Source organism: Triturus cristatus, chromosome 11 (genome assembly GCF_964204655.1).
Source record: "Triturus cristatus chromosome 11, aTriCri1.1, whole genome shotgun sequence".
NCBI classification, from domain to species: domain Eukaryota; kingdom Metazoa; phylum Chordata; class Amphibia; order Caudata; family Salamandridae; genus Triturus; species Triturus cristatus.
Genome location: NC_140594.1, coordinates 1,133,812,695 through 1,133,835,565, shown reverse-complemented (window position 1 = coordinate 1,133,835,565; position 22,871 = coordinate 1,133,812,695). Strand labels below are relative to the sequence as shown.

Below are 22,871 nucleotides of genomic sequence, written 5' to 3'. Positions count from 1 at the left end.
CATTTTCCGCTACTGCTACTTTCTTACTGTTCATGTTGGCACTTTCTGACCAGTAGGGAAAACATCAACGAAAGAAGATGGTGAAATATATATAACTTGCTTATGTGGCAATAGGCAGCAGTGTGATCAGTTGGTCAGAAAATATTGCTCAGGAAGCTGAGGGCTGGGGGTGGAGTGCAGGAGAACGTTTACAGGCTGGGGTGGGTGTGCTGAGGAAATCTTCTAGATCTCTCTCGCTCTCATTCTGAATAAGGTCCGCTCCGGACAGCAAAGAGCTGGGGTTCTGCTCTCTGATTTCAACTTGGGCCTTTCTGAGACCCACTCCTTCCTTCCTTATTCTGTATTTTAAGCTAATCGATCTTGTAATGTCAGGGGTGGGGGGCACCATTGGGTTATTACTAGCTTTTCAGCTGCAGAACTAAGGGGATTAGATGTTCCTTAGCCTTGTTTTACTGAACTGCAAAAATATTCTTATTGGACCTCAGGGAAAGTCTATTGTTAATGCCTCATCGTCTTAGATTGCACATCAACTCCTCATCCGATCAGTGACTAGATCTTTCTGTACTCCTCTTTACTTTGTCTTGATCCATTACCTAGTCTACTCCAGGATACTGGCTGGCACCTCGTTGACTGGCACCTTACTTCTGCCACTCCACAACATTGCAAAAACCATGTTTTGCATCTCCACATAGTGCAAAAGGCAGGTAATTGTTCAGTGAGTGATCTTTAAACGTTCCTGTTCTTTACCTTGCCCACAAGTTCATAAATCCTACGGCAACTGGAACATGTAACACAGGAAAAATAAGAATAACGTCTTCACCCTCCACACCAGCTCCCAAGAAAGAGCGGATTCTCCAGTCCTACTCTGACTCTGGGGCATAACATCTCAGAAATGGAGCCAATTTGGTTCAATTTATCATCCTCCTGAATTTTAGTTTCTGGGTATGGAAACTTCCCAAGGTTTCTTTATTAGTTACTCAGGACTTTTGAATGAGTCAAATCTGGCAATCTGTATGCGTCGTCTTAATCATTTGGTGCCTGGAAAGCTTGCATCTCATAAGCGGTCAACTGCCTCATCGAGTGTGTCCAGAAAGTGAATCTTCTACGAGCCATGGAACTTATAATAGTTTGCACTTGACTGTATATTACAGTTTCCAAAGCACTTACGACCTGAATGCCTCACCATTGCTCCAGCGCTTTAAACAAGTGTACTCGGTTCTCAGTTTGGGGAAGGCAAATATTTGTGAAATACCAATTTCTTCCCCCTTAGTGACGCCTTGCCTTGCTGTAACACTGTCCGGTGTGCCTGAGTGATCTGTAAAAAGTTGTTTGGGCCTTGGTGCCAGAGCTGGAGAACGTGCAGCCAACTGTACTTAGGAGTTTGTGTATTACAAATTTGTAAATAAATGCCCTGACTGGTTAAAGACTAAACACTGTCTCCTCAATGCTTGCTGTTATGTGTTTTATTCTGTATGGTCATATGCACATATGTTAAAATTTGGAAGTGATGCCAGAGGATGTTCAGAAATGGTGACATGGAATAATGTTCTTACTGCTCAATTCAAGCCTGTGATGATCCAGAGTTGGGAGACCAATCTTCTCATTGGGGAAGGGTGGAGGTAAGTAAAACACAGCTTTTGCACTTCAGGAAGTTGATATTTGTGCATTTATCCGTGAGGGAAGGTTTTCATAAAAAGAAAAAATGTATCTCTGCAAAAAAGCAATTGTTTTTGCAGAGATGCAGGCACTTTTCATTGTGAATTAAAATTCCACAGTTTGTAATTTTCTAGTTTTATTTTTGCCTACATTTACCCATGTTTTGTAGATTTGTCACCTGTTTTTTTTCTCAGCTTTTGAAGTTGAATTATTTTTTGTTGAAAGACTCATATTTATTTTAAAGCAAGTAAAAAGTTATGCAGTACAATTCTCCAATGTATCTGCTTGAAACTCACCCCACCTGTATTCTCCGTCCCCAACTCCTCAGTCTCTCCTCAAACCCCCCTGCCTCTCTTCACTGATCATATTCTTCAGTCGATGTATACAACAGTCTTTCCTAGGATAATTTAGCAGCCCTAGTTACATCTTTGTGTTGGAGTTTATACATGCTAGCCTTACACTATCCTTATTTGCCACCTATACGACCCCTGAAACATTTGCAGTCAAAGAGCTTGCAATTTATTTTTAAATCCGTGATGTTGGAGTAGGGAAAGTTGCGCAACTTGGCCTCCTCACCTACCATCGAGTATTTGTATGATTGCTTCTTTTTCTTTACCTCTGCTCTACTATAACATCTCACATTCTGCTGTCAACATCATTTTATCCTTTCTATTTGATGTCTTCATGCGCTCTGAATCACAATCCACCATGTGTCCCACACTCCTACCTCCACCCATCCACCATTGTTAAACTGTGTGTTATTCCCAATGTTCCATGGGAATGTTAGTTTTTTACTGATGACTTTAAATCGCTGCTATTCAATAAAGTGAGGAAAGAATAGCATAATCCTCGCCTCCGGTCCTGACATAGAATAACCTTTCATTTCATCATAATCCTTCCAAAGTGTTTTCATTACACGCTTGTATTCAAAATTCCATGTGCCACAGCCATATAACATAGATAGGACATACCTTCTGTTAAGTGTCTTTAATTTATTGCAAAAGATATATATATATATTTTTTTTATAGTTTTATAGAGCGTGGACCAGACCCGTGAGGTTATCAGAGCGCTTTACAGGATTGAGGGTGGTATGCAAAAGAATTAGAAGGGGCGGGAACCAATTGGGTAAATTAGGTAGATACATTGTACAAGAACAGGCAAGCAGTCTAAATTCCCGGATACAATTGGGATAAAAAGAAAAATGGATGCATTATAAAAGAAGACATTGACGATTTTTACATGTTGCTCCTGTACTTTTACAGAAATCTCCAGGCAAGTTTAATTAGTTCATGGGGGAAAAGTTCACAGACATAGCTTAGCGCTTTCTTCTTTTTGTCAAATAGCATGCATGAATATGCTTTATAAAAAGAGACAGTATTGAAACTGAACAGATTTATTTAATCGCAGTGGCCCCTCTATTTGCTACTAGAGAACAATGAGATGCCGAATAAATTAAACCTTCATCCCCTCCTCTATACCTTAGTTAATGTGGCTAATACAGCTGCGTGTACCTACGTACAGCATTGCAGGAAGGACCACAATCTGACTTCTTCAGGACAAATTAATTTTGAACCAGACAACAAAAATTAGTTCAGCTTGGAGGACTTTGGGACCGCATTTATTCTAACATCTATCATTTGAAACACCCCCCGAATATATCTACAGTTAAATATGTGAGGGGTAGTGGTTCACATAAGTAACACAGCCTTCCTTTTAAAGTAGCGAAACAAACCGGGTATTTATGACTAGTTTTGTGAAGGTCCAAGTTGGATATTCAATGTGTACCTTTTTCTCTCTGTATCCCGAATGCCCTCAAGTGTGCGCACCACTCCGAGTCTTCGAATATGTTGACATGATAATGATCAGCTTGGGTTTACATTTACAATGTACTGATAGTCTCCTTTTAATCACATTCAGGGGGTTGATTGATCTTTTAATGCTCACTTTTTACCGATTAATCAAACACTTACAAAATAGCCATCCTCATGAGGTCACATTGCATTCTTTTAAAGCCAAAGTGGACTTATCCCTGGAACTAAAATTTAAGAGCATCTTGAATGTTTTCATAATCGAGCCTTCTTCCATACTAAGCACTACATTTTGTTTAAGTCATAAAACCTTTGCTGTTTGCTCTGCTCTAGGGTCCTGCAACTGCAGACATTTATTACCGTGCACCACGTTTTGGTGGCTGCAGACCATGTTGAGAACCTTTTCTTTCTAAAAGTATGTCCATCTGCAGTGCAAAATGGTAGGAACTAATTTAGCTGTCTTTACATCAGAGGTTCGCATTGTGCAGGACCTCACAAAGATGATCAATACCCAGAAGACGGGATGGTTGTGAGAACTAACTCATGAATAATCAAATGTTTAAAACTCATACTCTAATATCACAACTTTTTCAGTAATACGCTATACTGGGTATCTCCAGTGGGACCATCTTCTTGTATTTAGAGTCTCAGTAGAATGTGTGTAATAGCATGGGAAATTTTGTGTGTTGTTCACTCAAGTGTTGCCTTAGTAGTGTCCCAAGACAGGAAGGGTTTATGAATCTGGTGAGGAGGACCTCCAACCCCACTCTTCACCTCCTAACTGGTCATGTGGTTTGTTTATCATTGTGGCTTCAGTGCCTATCTCCTCTTAATAGGTTTGAGTACAAAGGTACTGTAATAAGTGACTTGATCTCCTCAGTATGTTCCTTTATGGTGCATGGATACTTCATTATCAATCATGATGGCTTCTGTTCATGTTATTGTACTCGGTCTGTCTGATGGCACAAAAACCAAGAACATTCTTCTTGTATGATCTCTCATTATCATACTGTAAGCTGTGGATGATGACAGTGTGTGGCGATTCATAATGAATAGATATAGGAAATAGACTTGTATAAGACCTGACCTTAACACTTCTGCTGACACCCTATTAATCCCTTTATGGTGACCTGGCCATCCGTAACAGGAAGTCTCAAGAGTCCAACACACCACTAAGAGGTCCACTTACCAACTTCATGATACATGCATTCCTACAACTTGTACTGAATTATTTACTATTTAAATGTAGTTTGAATAGGAATATACTTTTGGGTAGATATGTTTTGCTATTTCAGCTTAGAGTCCCTCATTTGACCTACAAGGAGAGGTATTCTGCTAGACTCCTGAATTTCTTGTCTCTCGAACTGAGGCCAACACCATACCCTGAGCTATGGAATCCTTACTGTTCCACGTTCGTTTTTTTTTTTTAGAAGAAACTCACTTATGTTACGTATTTTGCACGATTACACTCTGGAGAGTAGTTTAATATGGGTAACACGTTTCATTTTATCCCAGGGAAACTTTATGCTGTTCCTCCACAGTTCTGAACAATTAAAGAATTCAGCTGACCTGGATTCTTTGAGTATTTCACCTCTCACTTTGGTTAGTCTTTTAAGGGCCACAACACCCTCTACTTGGATAGCAGAGCACTTTACAAATCGAATGTAAAAAGGTCAGAAAGCCAACTGGTATCAGAGGGCGCCAGGCACCAGAAGTACTTCTTCTTTTATTTAACAGTAAACACCCTTCTTTCAGTATGATGGTAGCAGCATTAGTGAGGACTAAGTATTCAGTAAAAATCAAAAATGCATTGCACACATCTTCTTTATACCAGATCACTTGTCCTTAAAACACAAATCTAACAGACTACACTCGCACTCCTATGTAGAGATAACATGCACACATTTCCTACAGAGAAACATAACGCACAAAATATACATGTATCAAAATCCTACATCTACACAATACGTTCTTTGACCCTTATACTCTTGGGCCATGCTTCATTTCCACTCACCTCCAGAACAACGCGAGACATTGCCAATGAAATTACTTCTTTCTGATGGGTATTTCAAATTTCATTTTGGATTGCACACTATGCGTATTTCAACGCCTCTTAGTCTCCTTCGCATTATTCGTCTGGTTTTGCTCCTTTCTTTTAATCAAAATAGGTGCTGAATTTTTCTAGCTTTCCCCAGACATTCATCAGATACTCTGAATACTTTAAATTCTCCCCTCCGACCAGCTTTCCAGGGCTCACCTTTCTTTAATCCTGACCACCCATCTATGCTTTCCCACCTTGGTGGAGTGCTAAGTGGTACAATACTTTTGGGATGTTTTTACGAGTTGCCAATGTATCCCTTTGGTTTTGATCAAATTGTTATCTTTCTGTAACGCATTTGTTGCTCTTCTCCGCTAATCTGTTCTGTCTGGAATAAAGAGTATGTTACATCCTGTTCCAAAAATTCATACAAAGTAAATTCTTCTCTATGGTTTTTCACTATTATTTTGAGCGAATCCTGTCTCTGGATCACACCCTTAAAGAACCCAGACTACATAAGTGGTGACCTTGCAGACAAACCCTGCCTGCACCCACTTAAACTAGTGATTCACCAAAACAAAAGACAAGGACCATCTTTAGTCCCTAAATATGAGCCTAGTGAGGCTTAATGTCACCTGAAGTCGAACCACTCAATGTCTGACAATAAATACTGCTAAATGAGGTGGATGTCCTCTTTATTTAGATGTTGTTTTATTGTTGTTTCAAATTGCTTTATACTGGTGTACCGACGATTACCATCCTGGTGATGAGAAATATTGACACATGGTAATGTGTGAAAGGCACCAAAACTGGAGAGCTACAGTTTCAGGCAAGGAACCTCTGTACTAGTCTCAAATTGGCTTGTATGTCTACCATTTTACAGCGTCTGCTAGAATGTTCAGCTTCTGTAGTTGGATGTTTGGACCTTCACGTTAGGTAACCCCTTGTATGTCAAAAAACATGTCATAGGTCTCTGAAAGATAGCGTAGGTTGATGGCATCTATCTTTAGCAATATTCCACCAAAGAATGACAGATGATAAGAGCTGTAGATATGAATGCAATTCTGCCTCTTTGTAGGCTAAGGATCGTTTAAGTGCCTTAAACATGTAGCCCCTCCAATCAGTGTCAACATGTCTGATTTTCAGAATGAGATATGCCTGTTAGTAGAATATTCTCCTTTTTGGTCTTTTAAGCTTATGCTCATGCACAATCTATCATCTTGTTTAAATGCAGTTACAGTGGGAGCCCTCCTTCTGCAGGATCAATCATGCTGCTTGTGTTAAGCTACATCAACTACTTTTGATATAACAATAGCCTTTAATAAAGAATTCGGATAAAAGCAATGCCACCGTGTCACCAGTACTCACTGAGCATTCCTAAAACAGAGATATTATTGATAACACTTGCACCACGACAGTTAAGTTGGGAAACTCTCTGGACTTAGTTGGAGAGAATTCAAGATGGAAAATGCAACAGCATTTTCTGGGTCAAGATGGTAATGATGTGGTGTGCTTTAATGCCGGAGGTTACACAATACTGAAAGAAATCTTCGCAAGTATGCAAATATCCATAGTGGGCCACTGTTTGATGATCTCTTCAGGGCAGCTTCCTCATTCTTAATGCACTGACTACCGGATGGCTCAACAATTTGATAGAGATCTATTGAAAGGTTTCCTTCCATATCTATGAGGAAGGAGCTGGTTACTTTTGCAAAAGGTAGATAGTTGCTTTACTAAAAGCACTGTAGAGCTAGTCTTTGTCGTGAAAGTAATGTCTTAAATTAGCACTTCTGAGCTAGAATGCCACCTTTTATAGCTGGGTTGGTGAATATTTGCTGTCATCCGACCAGAAGGGCGCTGTTTCTTGATCATTCTTTTGTGAGCAGAAAGAAAGCTGCTGTCATTCGTGAGCTAAATGTGGTGTATATATGCACACAGATCATCCGTTTCCAGTGCTCTTAAATTTTTAATCTGCTGTTCCTGACCAGTGGATGAATGGAGAGTTCCATTGTGTGCTGTGCCATATTCGTGGTTGCACATACCATAGATGCTATAAGTAGGGGGGATGGGGTGCTCAGCACCCCCAGAATAACCATGCTGGAGTTCAGAATGTGAATGATCAGTAATGACGCCTTTAAATTGTATTTTTATCTTGTCACATTTGCTGTGCGTTCAGAGACCGAGGATAAATGCCAGTCTATGCCTTCTGACTTTACTGCTTCTTATTCTTTTAAAATGGCGATTGGTGTTTACTTTTCTTTATATGACTGCAGAGTTAGAGGAATTTATAAAGCGAACTATCTGACAATCTTGCCGGGGTATAGACAGTGTATAGGAATGGATGTAAGATGTCAGGTTTTTTTTTACTACGCAGCATTTAAATACATGTAAAATAAGTGCAAATATTTGAAAATCAATCACATTTGTAAAGCGCATGGCTACCCAACGGGGGTTACCCAGTGCTAGCGGTAAAGGGCCAGAAAACACACATGAGCTCAGAAAAGCCAGGTCTTAAATAGCTTCTGAAACAAAGTATAAGAGTAGCTTAGTTGCAATTTTGCTGTTAATCTATTCCATAGTTTAGGACCCAAGTAAGTAAAAGAACAGCCATCTTGTCTAGCCCTTTAACTCTCAGAATCTTGGAATAGAGGCTAAAATAGAGCTTCCAGAGCACAGAGCTCGTCTGGGGACATACCGATGTATGAAAGAGCATATATATGTTGGGCCCATTTGATGACAGGCTTTAAAAATATAAGTCTTTATACGTTTAGCAATTGGGAGCCATTGTCAGTTATGAAAATGTTTTAAAACTGATTCATCGCACGGAATGTAGCATAGCAGACAAGCTGCTGCATTCAGCACAGTCTGCAGCCAAGACTGTGTAACCCCCAAATATAATACATTGCCGTAGTCCACTCTTGACGTTATCAAGGCCTGCACTGCGCGTTTTTGCACGCTTGGACGTAAATACCACAGGATCTTTCCCTAGTATCTTATTAGTCCAAAACAACATGCGGTCACAGTTGTAATCTGTTGCTCCGTAGTGTCTTTGCTATCTAACCTGAAATCTATGTCCTTAATTGACTCTCTAGGGGTGGGACAAATGCCCACCCTTTCTAGCCAACAATGTGAACCCCTCATCTTGGGTTGGTTGCTTAGAAGAGCACGTCAGTTTTCCTGTCATTCAAGGTCAAACATTTAAGTTGCATCCACTCCGCTACTTCTTGAAGGCAGGCAGTTAGATTAAATGTGGTCTGGTTATCTGTTGCAATAAATGGAAAAAAAGGAGTGGCATCCGCATATGAATATATGGATAAATCACTTTTTTCCCACTATTTTAGCGAGTGGTTGGACATTAATGTTAAATCCCTTGGGACTTGGCGTTGACCATTGCGGCACTTGATGAGACAAATTGTGCGTTGCTGATTTTAAGGATTTAAGAATAATCTGTAACGTGTGGCCTGCTAGAAAAGATTCCAGCCACTGTATAGCTAAGTTTTGCAGCCCTACCATCGTTAGTCTCTTGAGAAGCGAAGGGTGTGACAATATCAAAAGTGGAACTGAGGTCTAATAAAATCAGACTCGCTATTCCTTCTCTATTCAATTCCTGTCTCAAGGTTTCATTAACACCTAACAGTGCAGATTTAGAACTGTGTGCTGTATAGAACCCAGATTGAGTTGGGTGTAGTATCTCGTGGGTGTCCAAAAAAGTGGACAGCTGACTGTTATTATGCTTTTCAAGAAACTTCTTGTGAAATGGTAGGAGGGAGATAAGGCAATAATTAGCCCAATCAGTAGGCTCTAGGGTTAGCTTTTTTTCTTTCTTTAGTAAAGGCAGCATAAGCATGCTTCCATGATTTAGGTACCTCTCCATGAGCCAAAGGGTATTTAGCAAATCAGTCAGGGCAGGATGAAGTGCATCACTCACAGGGCTAAACTTACCAGGTGGAAGAAAGTCAGAAGGGGAACTTTATTTTTATACATGCAGATAAAGCAACATACGTTCCCAACTCAAGAGGGCAACAATGGGTCAGTGTCTTAATGGGAGTTTCCAAGAGCGAAGTTACATATTGTACAGTAACTTTATCATCAAAGGCAGTAGATACCGTATTACAAAAATATTCCGCTAGTTTATTAATGTCTTTTTGTGAAAGAGAAATGTGTGGAGATTCCGGGGGGGGGGGGGGGGATTTCACTATCTGTAAGACCTCTTTAAAAGAGTTGCTAGCTGTCTCAATTTTGTTGACATGGCAGACTGCAGGAGCAGATCTATAAACTCTGAGTCCAGGTTGCCTCTTTGGGTTTTAACTTCCCATCTAGCGGATAATGTTTAAGCCAATTATGCTCCATACTTTAGCATTAGGACTGCTTCAGTATACCGCTGTGCGGTTGAGCAAGGGATCCTTTACTGGCAGCGCTGTGTCGGGAGAACAGGATCAAGATTCGAAAGGATCACAGTTCACCAACTCCACACGTGTCCATAGGACCCTCCAGCTTAGCAGCAGTGTTCTGAGAAATCCTACTAAAATCAAGTGGGTTTAAGTTTGCCCATTTCCTCAGTCTGAGTGGATTGTCTTATTCTGAGACTTATCCTAACATCTGAAAGGAGATCAAGACGTGGTCTGACCAGCTGATGGGGAGTGGGCGGTCCATGTGGATGCTAGTTAAATTAGTAAAAACAGGGTCCAAAAGGTGCCCTGCAACATGAGTATGGCCTTTACTATCGAGTCAAGTCCCAGTGCTTTGAGACGGCTTAAGATAGAATTAGCTACCTGACAGTTGGCGTTATCAAAGTGAACAATAAAGTCTCCTAAAGCAGTTAAATTGGCATGTTTGAGAATGTAGGATGATGAAGCTTCTGCTAGGTTAGAGCTCCATAACCCAACCGAACCTGGTGGACGATAGATTAAGGAGCCAGATTAAGTAAACTCTTGGAAAGATTAATAGAAAAGAGAGCACATTCACAGTCTGGGATGTATAAACAAGTCATGAGACGTAAAAAGTCAGATTTACAAATTATAGCTAAGCCTCCTCCTCTTTACCCAACCCAGTCTTGCCTTACCGTATTATATCCTGGCGGGAGAGCAGCAAACAAATCGTGGGAGTAATGTTCTTGAAGCCATGTTTCGGTTTAGAAGACTGCATCCTTCTTGTAGTGTAATTAAAGATTAAGTATTTAAGATGAGTGCTGCATCAAAGAGCAGCAGTTAAAACTATGCCTGATGTAACGCCTTTCTCTGCTTCACCGTATTATCCATGCTAATGAAACCAGCAGGCTTCACTTGTTCTAGAATGGAATACCCACAATAAGGGCAGCCCTGTAATCATTTACGGGATCTAAGCAGGATGTACATTTGGTCCCAGTTTCGGGTCTTAAGTAGCGGGCCACTAATGTAGTTTTATCTACTGGGCAACAAAGGACCAGGGTTTCTGGCCCCTGGACTCAGATGGGCGCAGACTGGTACAGACAGGCTTACTTTTGGTTTGCCTTCTGCGCGCCAGCATCACGCCCTTTGCATGTCCACGCTCTGCCCTCCATTAAATAGAGAAAATCAAAGAGGGGCCCTATAGTAACGAGCGAGTAGACCGCTCACTGAATTATCAAGCGAAACATCCAAAATGGCCACCAGGAAGTATTTGCAGTACAAGGAAAAACACTGCAAAAAGACAAACATGTGCCTAGGTAAAAGCAACAAAAAAGGCACACAAGCAAACTCACAATCTTTCCAAATACAGTTAAAAATTCAAATGTTTCCAAATCTATGCTGTCCCCCCACATTCAGTTAACATTCCCACCAAAATGAAGCACCTTTTTTGTAACCCTGAAGTGTCGTGGAAACAGATTTTAATAGGATCAAAACCGTTCAAGACACTTTACTTGGTAATGTATAATTGGTAAAGATTTGCTGAAAATCGCTTTCACACTTAACCTTTTGTGCGCTGTATAGTTTTAGCAGTAAAACAGCATGTCTTTGCAAATTTTGTGGCCATTTCAGTGGTAAATGTGCTGTCTGTAAATGGTGGTGCGCTACCACACCATGCTTTAGTAATATATTTTCGACTCTGTGCTCCAAAATGAACCACCAGCTACAAATTGCACCCTCACCACTCTCCTGCTGAATGGATGCGATTCATTTGGTATATTTCTTTTGTGTGACCCTTATATTTTTCATAATCTCTTTGACTTCAGTGATGTAACATCAATACCTTCACCCCCATTGTGAAAATTGTTCCAGCACCTCTGGAATACAGTGTTTTTAATATTCATGGTTGAACACAGAGCTTTATCTCTTAAGTACTCTTAATCCATTGCATTTTTAATGTGAAATGGAGAGCTGTGATTTTTAGTGCCCTAGGTCTGAGACATTTTACAAGAACTCTAAAGTTGACAGGTATCCCGTGGAGCTCCAAGTTAAAGCCCCTGATATGATATAAGGCTTTCGCTGTTGAAATGTTAATATGTGTATTTTTGTTTAATTCCTTGCATGCAGAAATGGTGAGACTGCAAGTTAATGTTTATCTGCTTGTGAGTGTCTCGATCCAAAGTGCATTTTCTGCCAAAGCGACCCTTAAGTCCTGTGTCCCTTTATCTCATCTCTAATACCATTCTAGTCTGTTTCACTCAGTTTTGCTTATTTTATTTTTGAGTTTCGTTCAGTGTACTTAAAGTTTTATCTGTTTTTCATTTGTTAATTTCAGTTAGTCTTTAAGTTACATTGTTCATCCATCATTTTTTTTCTTTTTTTGTTTTGTTTTGCCTCTTTCTAAATCTCCCTCTTTTCAGGAGTGCTTGTGCCTTCCACTACACATCCTTGAAGAAAAGGGCCTGGCTCATGTGGCGGGGACTGTGAAAGCTCTTCTTGAACTGGCCCCACCAAAACACCAACACTTGTCTGCAGTGTGAAGGATTGCCCCAGGCGGCGTTGTTGTACTGAAGACCATGATGTTCTTCCTGCGGTTTCTCCACCACAAAAAAAACAAATCAGCACTGGGCGGTTCTAGCCCATCGTCAGAACTATGTCACTGTTTCCGAGAATCTGAGCGGGAAGATATTTTTATTCCTCCACTTTTTTTGGAGAAGGCCTCTATTTCCATTTAATAAGTATGGAAATTGTGGTTAATTATTCAAGTATAGACTTTGGGTGCCTGTGTCGCAAGGGACATGGATTGAGTGTAATGCTCCTGAACCCCAAGTGCTCCCAGGATGTTACACATGAAATGCTAGGAGCTGTTGCAGTGTGTCCCTGGTTGGCCCTGTGAAGTGCCGAGAGTGGCAAGAGGAGATCGTTGTCGTGTGATCTGGCCTGGCCTTTCATGACCTTTATATGTGTGAATCCAAAATATCTCCAATCAAAGCAGCCTAATGAAGATGGTACATTTAATGAATCAATCCTACTAAAATACATAATAGAAGAGACTCTTCTGTTCTGGAATGGTCCTGGACAGGGCCATGTTTGTAAGTGGGAAAAGAGTTCGGAACATTCCTACAAATGGTTCAGTTGAAGTTCACATTTCAAGTAATGTGGGGTTTTTTCCGCCTCTCTGAAAAGTGCAGAGTTGTCTAACCTGATAACTGAGGCTTTGTCACAGAGTTGCTGTCTGGAATGACGTCCTTTAATTGCCGTCATCACAACTGAAATCTTGCTACCACCCTGTATCGAGTGTTGGGAGCGGGGCAGCCTGTGCTCCTTCCATTATAGCCATGCAAAGGAAGCATTCCCTGGCTGTCGGCTCCCAGACCCTCTAATGAGCTCTGCTTCTTTACCCTCCCACTCCCTTCCCAGCAGTAAATTCATATCACTGTGTGCCCCTCAAGACCCTTGTATCCCAGCTTCTCTTTTTATCTTTTATCAGAAACTGCTCTCTCCATTTCCTTGACTTACGGTATTGGAAGCCATCACAACCAAGAGGGCTTAAACAGGCAGTTTCCTCCCACATGACTGCATCTTTGCCCTTTACAAACAATGCCTTGAAGTTTCTCACTTTTCTTGCTTTTTACAGCCTTTCTCTGTGGCTTGTCGAAAGTATATCTTCCTCCAGTGAGATGCCACCTGACATACTGTTAAAAGGGAGTTTGATTGAATGTTAGAGGTCCCTTTAAAAGCCTGCAGCCTTGTTTAAAGAGGTACTTGCTGTTCAAATTTGAAGCAGCTGTTGTAGGAGAGCTTTGTTTGCTGGGAATGGACCTGTGCTGGAAGGTCATCTCATCTGTAGTGGAATGCAGGCCAAGCTACAGGGGCTTTGCGGAGAAGCTACATTGAAGTCAGTCGGTGGACTTTTGAGTGGATCTGGCATAGTGTATCGCAGTGAAGAATACAGCAGCAGGTTTTATTTGAGCCTATGTGGTTGAGAAGAGACTGTTTTTGAGAAGGCTTTTTAATATTCACCAGCTAAGGGGTATGCACTGTGAGGAGAGTCATGCTGCGACAATCCAGGTGTCAGCATATCGAAAAACATGTCCAGCAGTGTTACACGGTTAGCACTTGTAAAGACATGGCCGTTTGTGGATCAAGAGGTGAGCAAGAGCACAGAATCTGTGTCAGCATCTCACTGATAGGATAGCCTAAACCGCTAATGTTTTGAAGCACTGAAGTTCTAGCATCCATCCCTTCTACTGTAACTTTTGTGTATCTGCCATCAGGGTATACCTTCAGCACAGGAGACACATGCAAAGTTTCATGCAAACCCTGTGATGTGAGTTACTGCGGCAAAGCTGGGGAAGCAGGGAGAGCAGGTACACCTGAGAACACAGAGGACCACCTATGGCAGAAGCAAAGTGCAGAATCGGAAAAGCTGCAAAGGAAATTATTTCTAGGGCTGGATGCATCAGGAAATAAGATTTGGAACCGTGGCCTTATGGTCAATCTATGAGAGTGCTAAGGCTAATAAGACTAAAAATCAACAGGTACTGACAGCATATGAGTGATAACCGCTTCTGCTAGATGGACTGAAGAACAAGGCTGGAACTGAAGAACATGCTTCGTCACCATAGAATGGACTTTAGGAAGGGCAGGAACTGTTGGGCTGAGCATCAGCAGAGGAGACCAGGAAATAAGAGTATGTGAGCTGGAGAATAAGGAGTTCAGAAGCTGCTGAACTGATAATCAACCAATCTGGTAGAGCCAGAGGTCCGAGGAAATAGAATCAGGCAGCAATAGCAAGTAGAGAGGACTCTGTAAAGGTCTGACCACGACCAATGAAGCGGCGGAGGCATTGCAGAGATGTATGGATGAAGAGGCGGAGGCATAGCAGAGAAGTAAAGGGCTAATCATGGTCAGTGAAGCTACTGAGGGACAGAAGAGAAGCAAAGGCCGGGTGAGAAGAACTTGCCCGTCAGCTGTAGGAGAGCAAGTACTGGCAGGAGTAGAATGGCCAACACGACTCAAGATGTGAGCTTTAGTCAGCAATGGCTAGTTACATCTCACATTGCACAAAGTGCAAGAAAAGCACATCAAACAATATAATTCCCTGACGTATTATTTTTTGAGTAGTTAATAGAAGCCAGTTCAATATATATGAAAGTCATTAGTATTTCTCAAATCATGTTGAATATTTTGGTAAGAATAAAAGTAGTATGGTGAATGTTGACGCAAGTACTTGTACTAAAACTTTACAATTGACCCCATTTTATATTCAAATGTAGTGATCTTCGATCATGTTCATTCCTGGATCTTCAAGCTGGGAGGCCTCAGAGGAACGTTGGTTCTTTTAGCCTCTTAAAGCGTGTGCTGTTCGAGGTATCACGCATTGCAATGGTGAGAAACCCATTCGCTATATATTAAAATATAATTGTCAGTTGCAAATGTCTTTGCAGCTCACTATGTCAACATTGTCGTGTTTTTGGAAATCATAAGGAGAAGAGTTGTTTACTCCTTGGTGAATTGCAGGTTAAAGCACATTACATTTCAGTCCCTCTGGCAGTCACAGTGGACTGAAGAATTACCGAATGGCCTTGTAAGTCAGTGACTGTTTGCACAGTGGAAGGTGTCAATTAGGGACACTTTCAACTGTGCGAGTGACAGCTGCGGGCCTCAGGGGGAGGGTGAATGGAGTCCTAAAGGGGTCTCATCGACCTAGCTATGCTCTCCCCGATTTCCCTTTCGCAAAGATACTTTGTGGCTGGTGTCCTGTAAAGCAACTGAGGCTTGGTCATGAACTTGGATTGGTTAGAAGGACTGCATCATGCTTCAGACTGTGCCCCCAACAGGCAGGTAGGCAATTAATGGAGGCAACAAAGGCACTCTAGACAGGGTAAATTAGCAACGTGGCACCCACTGCACACGTCCCCGTATCACCCGATTGATTAGGATGGAGGCCCAGGTCGGTCAGACAGCCTTGGAGGTTTTGTGAATGATGTGTTGACCTCAAATTTACCTTGCTAATGAAAAGGCAATCGTGCCTGTACTAAGCAAGGCTTGTACAACTCTGCTAAAGTCACCCTGCATAAGTACGTGTAATATTGGTCTGGCACTGTAACAGGTTAAAGCTCTGCATAATCAGCTGATCTGATGTGTATAGGAGAAGAATTATGGGTTACAGCCAATGTTATAGGAGCCTACCTATAGACACAGCTTCCATTCCTTGCCAATCAGCCCACTTTTGCTTTTACCAAAACTATGAGGATGGTAATGGTTTTGAGCACTAGGTGCAGAATTATATGAAGCACTTGAGTCCAAAATTATAAGATTCTAAGCAACAAATGGCACTGCAAGAGAAAAGTCACATTTCCTATCACTTTCCAGAAATCTTCAGAGCCAGTACACTGGCACGATTCAGCCTCATACACAGAAGACATTTCAGTTCAGAAGACGAGTACTGCTTCTTTGTTGGGCACCAGGGTTTGAAATGATCCAAAGGGCTGTGCCTTCAAGATTAATATAACAGTGCACCTTCAGGCCTTGATGTTGCCACCTCTTTTCAGTAGAACCCTAGAAACGATGCTGTTTGTGGGTTGAACTACCACTAGAGCCAATATCACGTGTGGATTAGACTGTTGTTCAGGGAAGTGCGGTCTCGCACTATCACAAGAGGTGATACAGTTTGTCCTATCCCTAGAAGTGATACGGTTTGTGGAGTTGTGCTATCATTAGATGTAATACGGTTGGTGGCAGTGTGCAATTCACTAGACCCATTGTTTGTAACGTTTAGGTACATCGTTAGCACCAAGGGGAGTGCTATATCACTGGAGCCCATGATGCATATATGGCCAGTCAATGCAGTTTAGGTCGTTCTGCTATCACCAGAGGTGGTGCTGTTTGTGAAGGTGTGCCATTACTCACAAATTGGCTTGTCTTTTTGGCATGTAACACATTTCTTTTAGATCCTTGAGTTGGTTCAGCTGTTTTCTTCACACTGAACATATTAGAACAACCATCTTGGTGGAATAGAAGGATGTCTTCAGCAATTGCTGGTTCCCTCCCTAACTCCTCCTTGTATTTATGGCATGGAGTCCGTGTGCATGTGGGGTTGTTCTTTTACGTCAAGCCAATTAGTCTGTCTTAGTTCAATTCAACATTTACTCTTTTCTTTCTGTCTGTATTGTGCTCCTAGGAGAATTCAGCGCATCCTTCGAATCATTGAGCTCAACTGTTTTAATATCAGAAAATACTGTATCTACTTTTAGTCCATTCAACTAGCCGAGCGGGCTGATGTGTGTCCAGAACCACAATATCCTGCTGGAAACTCTATTGAAGTGCAACATGTGTTTTTATTGAACTATCTGAAAGCGCTTCAGACCAGAAGAATTGAACAGTGCATCTGCCGATCATCCTTGAGGGGATGCATGCATTAGCATTGCTTCTTTGTTCCACAGCAGCTTCTCATGTAGTTAGCATGTAATTCACAGTGATTTTCTTGCCTTTTATCTGCACCTCTTTAATAACAGGTTTGACAATAATTCCACAGCAGAGCATGGACTCTCAAGGACAAAAGGCAGTGGTCCTCATAGCGAATGAGGAAGCAGAGACAGGAGTCCAGATAATGGTGTAAACAGAAGAATTCCACCTGCTTAAATTCTGTATCACTGGGATATTACAACTTAACGTTAAGTGATGCACCTACAGCAACCATCTGTTATAGGATCATATCCCGTACTATGGGTTTTAGATGGGAACTGGGCTTATTGCATATTCATGGTGGCGCTTCGTAATCCCTAGCTTGTGAGGGTACACTCAGTCTCATAGTAGATGAATCACTTTGCCAGTGTTGAAAACTGGCTGCATGTATTGAACTGGGAGGGGTTTGTGTATTCTAGTCCAGAATTGTATCCATTGTGACTTATGGGTCAGAACAAAAAGGACAAATGCCGTTAATAGCTAATTGTTTACCTGCTCCAATATTACTGTTGGTGTACTCCAAGCATGAGCCACACTTGAACATGTGAAATAGGCGTTAGTGCACTTGGTATTTTTAATGATCTTCTGGTTCTTTGGTTGATATGATTCACACTTTTGAAGCAAATTAATACACATTTTTGTCATATTTTTCTCAACCCATGAAGCACTTTTCCTATGATGGAGAGTCTTTTTTATCATTCTTTCCACCAAAAACAATCACAAAGAACCTCTAAAGATCTGTGGTGACTAAAACCAGTCCAAGACATGATGAGGGCACCTGTTCCCAGATACTGTATCTGTTTTCATTAGTGTGCATAGCAGGAAAGCTAGAACGGCAGAGACCCTCCCACAGCATGTAAATAGAAAGCTATTTTGTAACTGCTAAATTTACCATTGCTGCAATGACAGCTGTTGTATAAAACTGCAGTTTCTTTAATTGAAGTAATGTCTGGATAGTTATAAAAAAAACTTTTTTAAATATTTATTATAGTTTATTTAAAAATAAATTAAACTTTCCAGTTTCATTACCAATTCATTAAAGAAATGTTCTTGCCTTCCCTGACAAACACCCCACTTTAAAAGAAGGGGTTAAGTACTGTTCTGTAATGGCTGCCATGTTTGCATGTTTCTGATGGCAGGCTCATGCAGTGTTTGTCATTGTAGGCTTCTAACAAATTCTTCAATTATTGCACGTGTGAAGTTGTTCTGCCACTTTAGCCGAATGATGGTAGGAGGTAATACACACCTTTACAGGGTTTTATTGTAAATTAACCTTTTTGAAGTTTGTTTTAAACTAGGGGAGGAAGTAAAATGATTTGGATCCTTAGACTTTGCAATTGTACAGATAGTGTATTAAAAGTCTTTTATTAAATAGTCTGATATGGTTTTATCTAAAACAAAAGCTTGTAAACCTGTAAGTATGTGATTTTTAAAGCACCAGCCTATATTTGTATGTCTGTAAATACATTCCATAATTTTTAAGAATGTTAAAAAATATAAATGTCAATATACATGACCTGATAGCTCTTTTTTTAAGTTGCCTGACTCTTGCGGTTCATGTAAAGCTCCAGCATGTTAAAAAAAAAAAAATTGGGTAATTTGAAATAAAGGCTATAGTTTTAAAACAGACGTCAGAAGTGTTTGTCCTTTGTGATTAAAAGACAAATGAATGAGTAATGGTGTTTTCTGAGAGCAGTGAGAATGTAATGCAGGTCCTCTGTAGATAGACCACAGGACATGCAACCTTTCTTCCAGCCTTTGTAATGGCGAGAAACAAAGGCGATTAACACTGAGGTGAGTTAAGGATGCGCGCTTCCTGTCAGGGTTCTGGTACAGAATGTAAGTGAAGTTTAGGCAGATTGCACTCACTTAATGTTCTTCTTCTGCTGCAGGTCCTTCATGCTTCTAATGTGGCACTCAGGTGACTCTTTGGATCGGATGTGTGCCTATCTCCTAGCTGAAGATTCAAGTGCACTAGAGCCCTCTTATGTTCCCAGATATTTGGTATAGGGAAGGTGTTAGATTGGAAACAGCATATTTGGAGGTAGATGATGGTTCAGGATTGGAGAGAGTTGTACTTCACCACGGACATTGGATTAGTGTATTGTCATCCTCTGCCTCATTGGGTTTTCTTGTATCTTATGTTGTCCCTCTTTACCTTCTTCAACCTCCCGGCAAATGTAGTTCTCTTCCAGGGGATCCTCATCAATAATATTCCTGCTCACGTGCGGGGATCCAGGAGCACTTTTAAAAATGTGTGTGTGTCTGTGTGTGTGTATATATATATATATATATATATATATATATATATATTAAACTTTGTGTGTAGTACTTTACACACACACATATATATCTGCAGTCTAAAGAAAGGCTACAAATTAGCATATTACATTGAATTTTGACTTTGAAAAGAATCCAATTACATAGAAATATGTCCTTAATGAAAAATGACTAAAAAACCTTTCACAGACCTTTATAAAAGAAAAGGGAGCATGAGACCTTGTTAGCCAATTGGCTGCTATTCACAGAATAGTAGAGAAAACTGGCACTGTGCCTTTAAGAACCTCACACTACACCCTTATCCTATCATGCCTTGCAGGTGTCCGTTAGGTCAGTTCTTTTTTTCCAGCTCCTGCGGTTAGGATCCTGGAGCACGGAGCACCGAGCTCCGCCTTTCTGGCAAAAAATACCGGTAATCTTTCCAAATACTTATCATCTGAACCCAGAGAGCATATATCTTTTTTCTGAAAGTGCCCTTCCAGCGGGAAGAAAGAAGCTCAACTAGATCTTCCTTCTTTCTGCATTGTTTGCCTTCCAGAGTCTCACAATCCTGAGACATGTGGTCACCTCCAGAAATTTTCTAAGTGTACTCTGAAGGACAGAAAAAAGAACAGGCTATATGTTCTCCAAGAAAGGACAACTGTTTCATCAAGAGGCCTTGGGGAAGGTCAGTCTTCATCCAAAGATCCGTTCTCTCGCTCAAAGGAGTCTCACAGAGGGAAATTCAGAGACACATCACCATTACAAGATAAGACTCTCCCGATCAACTTTGAGAGGTGTGACATCGAGAACTGAACAGTTACCGGTGTACTCGCCATCGAGAGGTACGCCATCAACGGTAGTATCAAGCCATCACTCGACGTCGAAACATACTCTGTGTTCACTGACAACACACACATCGGCATCAAAGTCGACGTCCATCGACATCGAAGAAGCAGATCTCGATGGCAAAACCAGCACCCAAAACTGACGTTGAGGGAAAAACATCCAACATCATACACAGCATAAAAGTCAAAGTCGAGAGAGAAGCTTTCGATGTCAAGGGACACACCAATATCCACAGCTGAATCTAGACCTCACTCTATTTAGGGCCTGATCACTTTCACTTTTAAATTGCTCTCCATCCTGGCATCAAAGTCTATAACTCGGACATGTGCCTCATACCTCGGACTCTGAGTACTTACAATGAATGGCCACACCTGGGGTCCAAATGTCTGGTACACCATCGCCTAGGGGATCTCCATCTCCTCATTTTTCTCCAGGCACACCATCCGTGCTCTTTTTCACGAGTGGAGAGTGAGAGAAAGAATCTAACAGTTGCGTTCTCCCAATACAACTTTTTTTCACTATGGACAACTGTAGTCTAAGACTGTATTCCCCATCCGGGGGTACAGTTTTATCGCGATGGTCCTACTGTATTAGCGTCAGTTGGAATATCAAAGATATTGACGGAAACGCCTCACTCACATAATAGTGACATGCTTCATCATCGGCGTTACCTCCACACCCAGATAAGGTGATACTATCTGGGCGGACTCAACCATAGATATACCGGGAGTTCTAATAAGTAGGTCACTGGTTTATGAGGCGAACCAGATTTTTTTGTTGTATTCGTTAAAAATATCTACAAGTGTACCTCCTCTTGATCCTTTATTCTGAGGCACTTGTGATATAGATAAAAGCCAAATATTGGGGTTTTTTTGAACCTTCTTGTGTTCAATTATACCCTCTGTTTAATGCCAACATGTTTCGGCCCTCCCTAAATTGCCCAGTCGGGTCTGGGGCCTTCGTCAGGGCGTGGTGTTAATACAGCCTACTTATGAGTCCTAATTTGGGCTTATTACATGTGTTCCATGCACACCAAATGTGAGGCCTAATGCACTCACCTGTATGTCTTTTGTTCGAACTCCAGTAGTATTTCTACTGGTGGATGCTAATTAAGCATCATGCAGGCTGGAGTGTGTCAAAGGTGGCGTCCTGTAGTCACACATTCGTCAAGGATCCGCCACCGCCGATCTGCCTAATACACCACTCGCCATCCGTGCTACCTACAACTCCAATAGGGCCTTCAAGTAGCCCGAATATTACAGCTTCACCACATAAATCTCCAAAAAGATCTAGGGGTCCGTGACATCACCATTCCAGATCTAAAGTGACAGCCAAAACCGATCTAGATCTATTAGATTTCCCAGGTCAGATCTTGATACAGGAGGAGGAGATCTCCATCTTCGTGTATGACTACTTGTTCATCTGTCAAGTTACTCATCTACTCTGACTGATACACCTCCTGCAGAATGTCTTGTATACCTGCTATTCTTACCTTCAATGACGTGCTAATAAGAGGGGCAAAGATATTCAAACTACTACTACTGTGATTTTTGAGACCTTACATCATACGACAGCTGTGCGACCATTGCTTCACTTGGTTCCTAGTCTGTTAGAGCCAACTGTTATTCCTCACACCTGCATTTGTGGCTATAACAACCTTTAGAAAATTTCTGTCACAAACTTTTCTCTTTAAAATTCCTATAATTAAAGACTTCTTAGAAGGGGTTATAAAAGTATTCCATCCAATGATGTCACCAACCCCTTCTTGGGAACTTAACATTGTCCTCTCCAAATGAATGGGTTACCCATTTGGACCCATTCCTAAAGCCTCTTTACAGCATCTAACATGCAAAGGGTCTTTCCTATTTGCCAGCACATCTGATAGAGACTACTAGCCGCAGATTCCTTAACGTAGAAGTATCCCCAGGCGCGAGACTGGACCCGAAAAACTTGCTTTTCCCCAGCATCTCTGCGCGCCGGGGGGGCAGTACCACGCGACCCCGCCCTGATGTCGGCCGCGGGCGTGACGTCAGCGAGGTCACATAAACCCTACCCCGGCGCGCTGACATAAGTTTCCTTTTCCGCGTGCAACGCGGACCCGGATCGTGTCCCTGTCTTGTTTTCAGGCTTTCTTTTCATGCTTTTGCGTGTTGGGACAGTGTGCGAATGCCTTCGGGCTTTAAGGCATGCTCGTCTTGCGTACGTCATATGTCGGTGACAGACCCCCATCCTATTTGCATGTGGTGTTTGGGCGAGCACCATGATTCCACGGACTGCAACGCTTGCCAGCATCTGAAGCCTAAGTCCCGGCGGGAGCGTCGGATGAGCGTCTGATGAAGCTCCTCTCCGCCCGGTTGTCCAGAGCTGTGTCGTCCCTGCGTCAATCCCCCGCGTAAGGGTCCCAGAATCGCTGCATCCGCTTTCGG

The 22,871-nt window shown here is 41.7% G+C and overlaps 1 protein-coding gene across 11 annotated transcripts in view; it reads left to right on the top strand.

The window, feature by feature from the left end:
• LRCH3 (leucine rich repeats and calponin homology domain containing 3) overlaps positions 1–22,871 on the top strand; it is a 516,524-nt gene that overhangs the window by 421,363 nt on the left and 72,290 nt on the right. For 10 of the 11 annotated variants that reach the window (XM_085635764.1, XM_085635771.1, XM_085635770.1 and 7 more), the window contains one exon: positions 12,288–18,966. The exons of the other annotated variant lie outside the window; for it this stretch is intronic. In XM_085635764.1, the coding sequence (XP_085491890.1) occupies positions 12,288–12,407 (120 nt within the window). In that variant the 3' untranslated portion in view covers positions 12,408–18,966. Of the gene's footprint in view, positions 1–12,287; positions 18,967–22,871 lie in introns of those variants that run through there. 11 annotated transcript variants of the gene reach the window in all.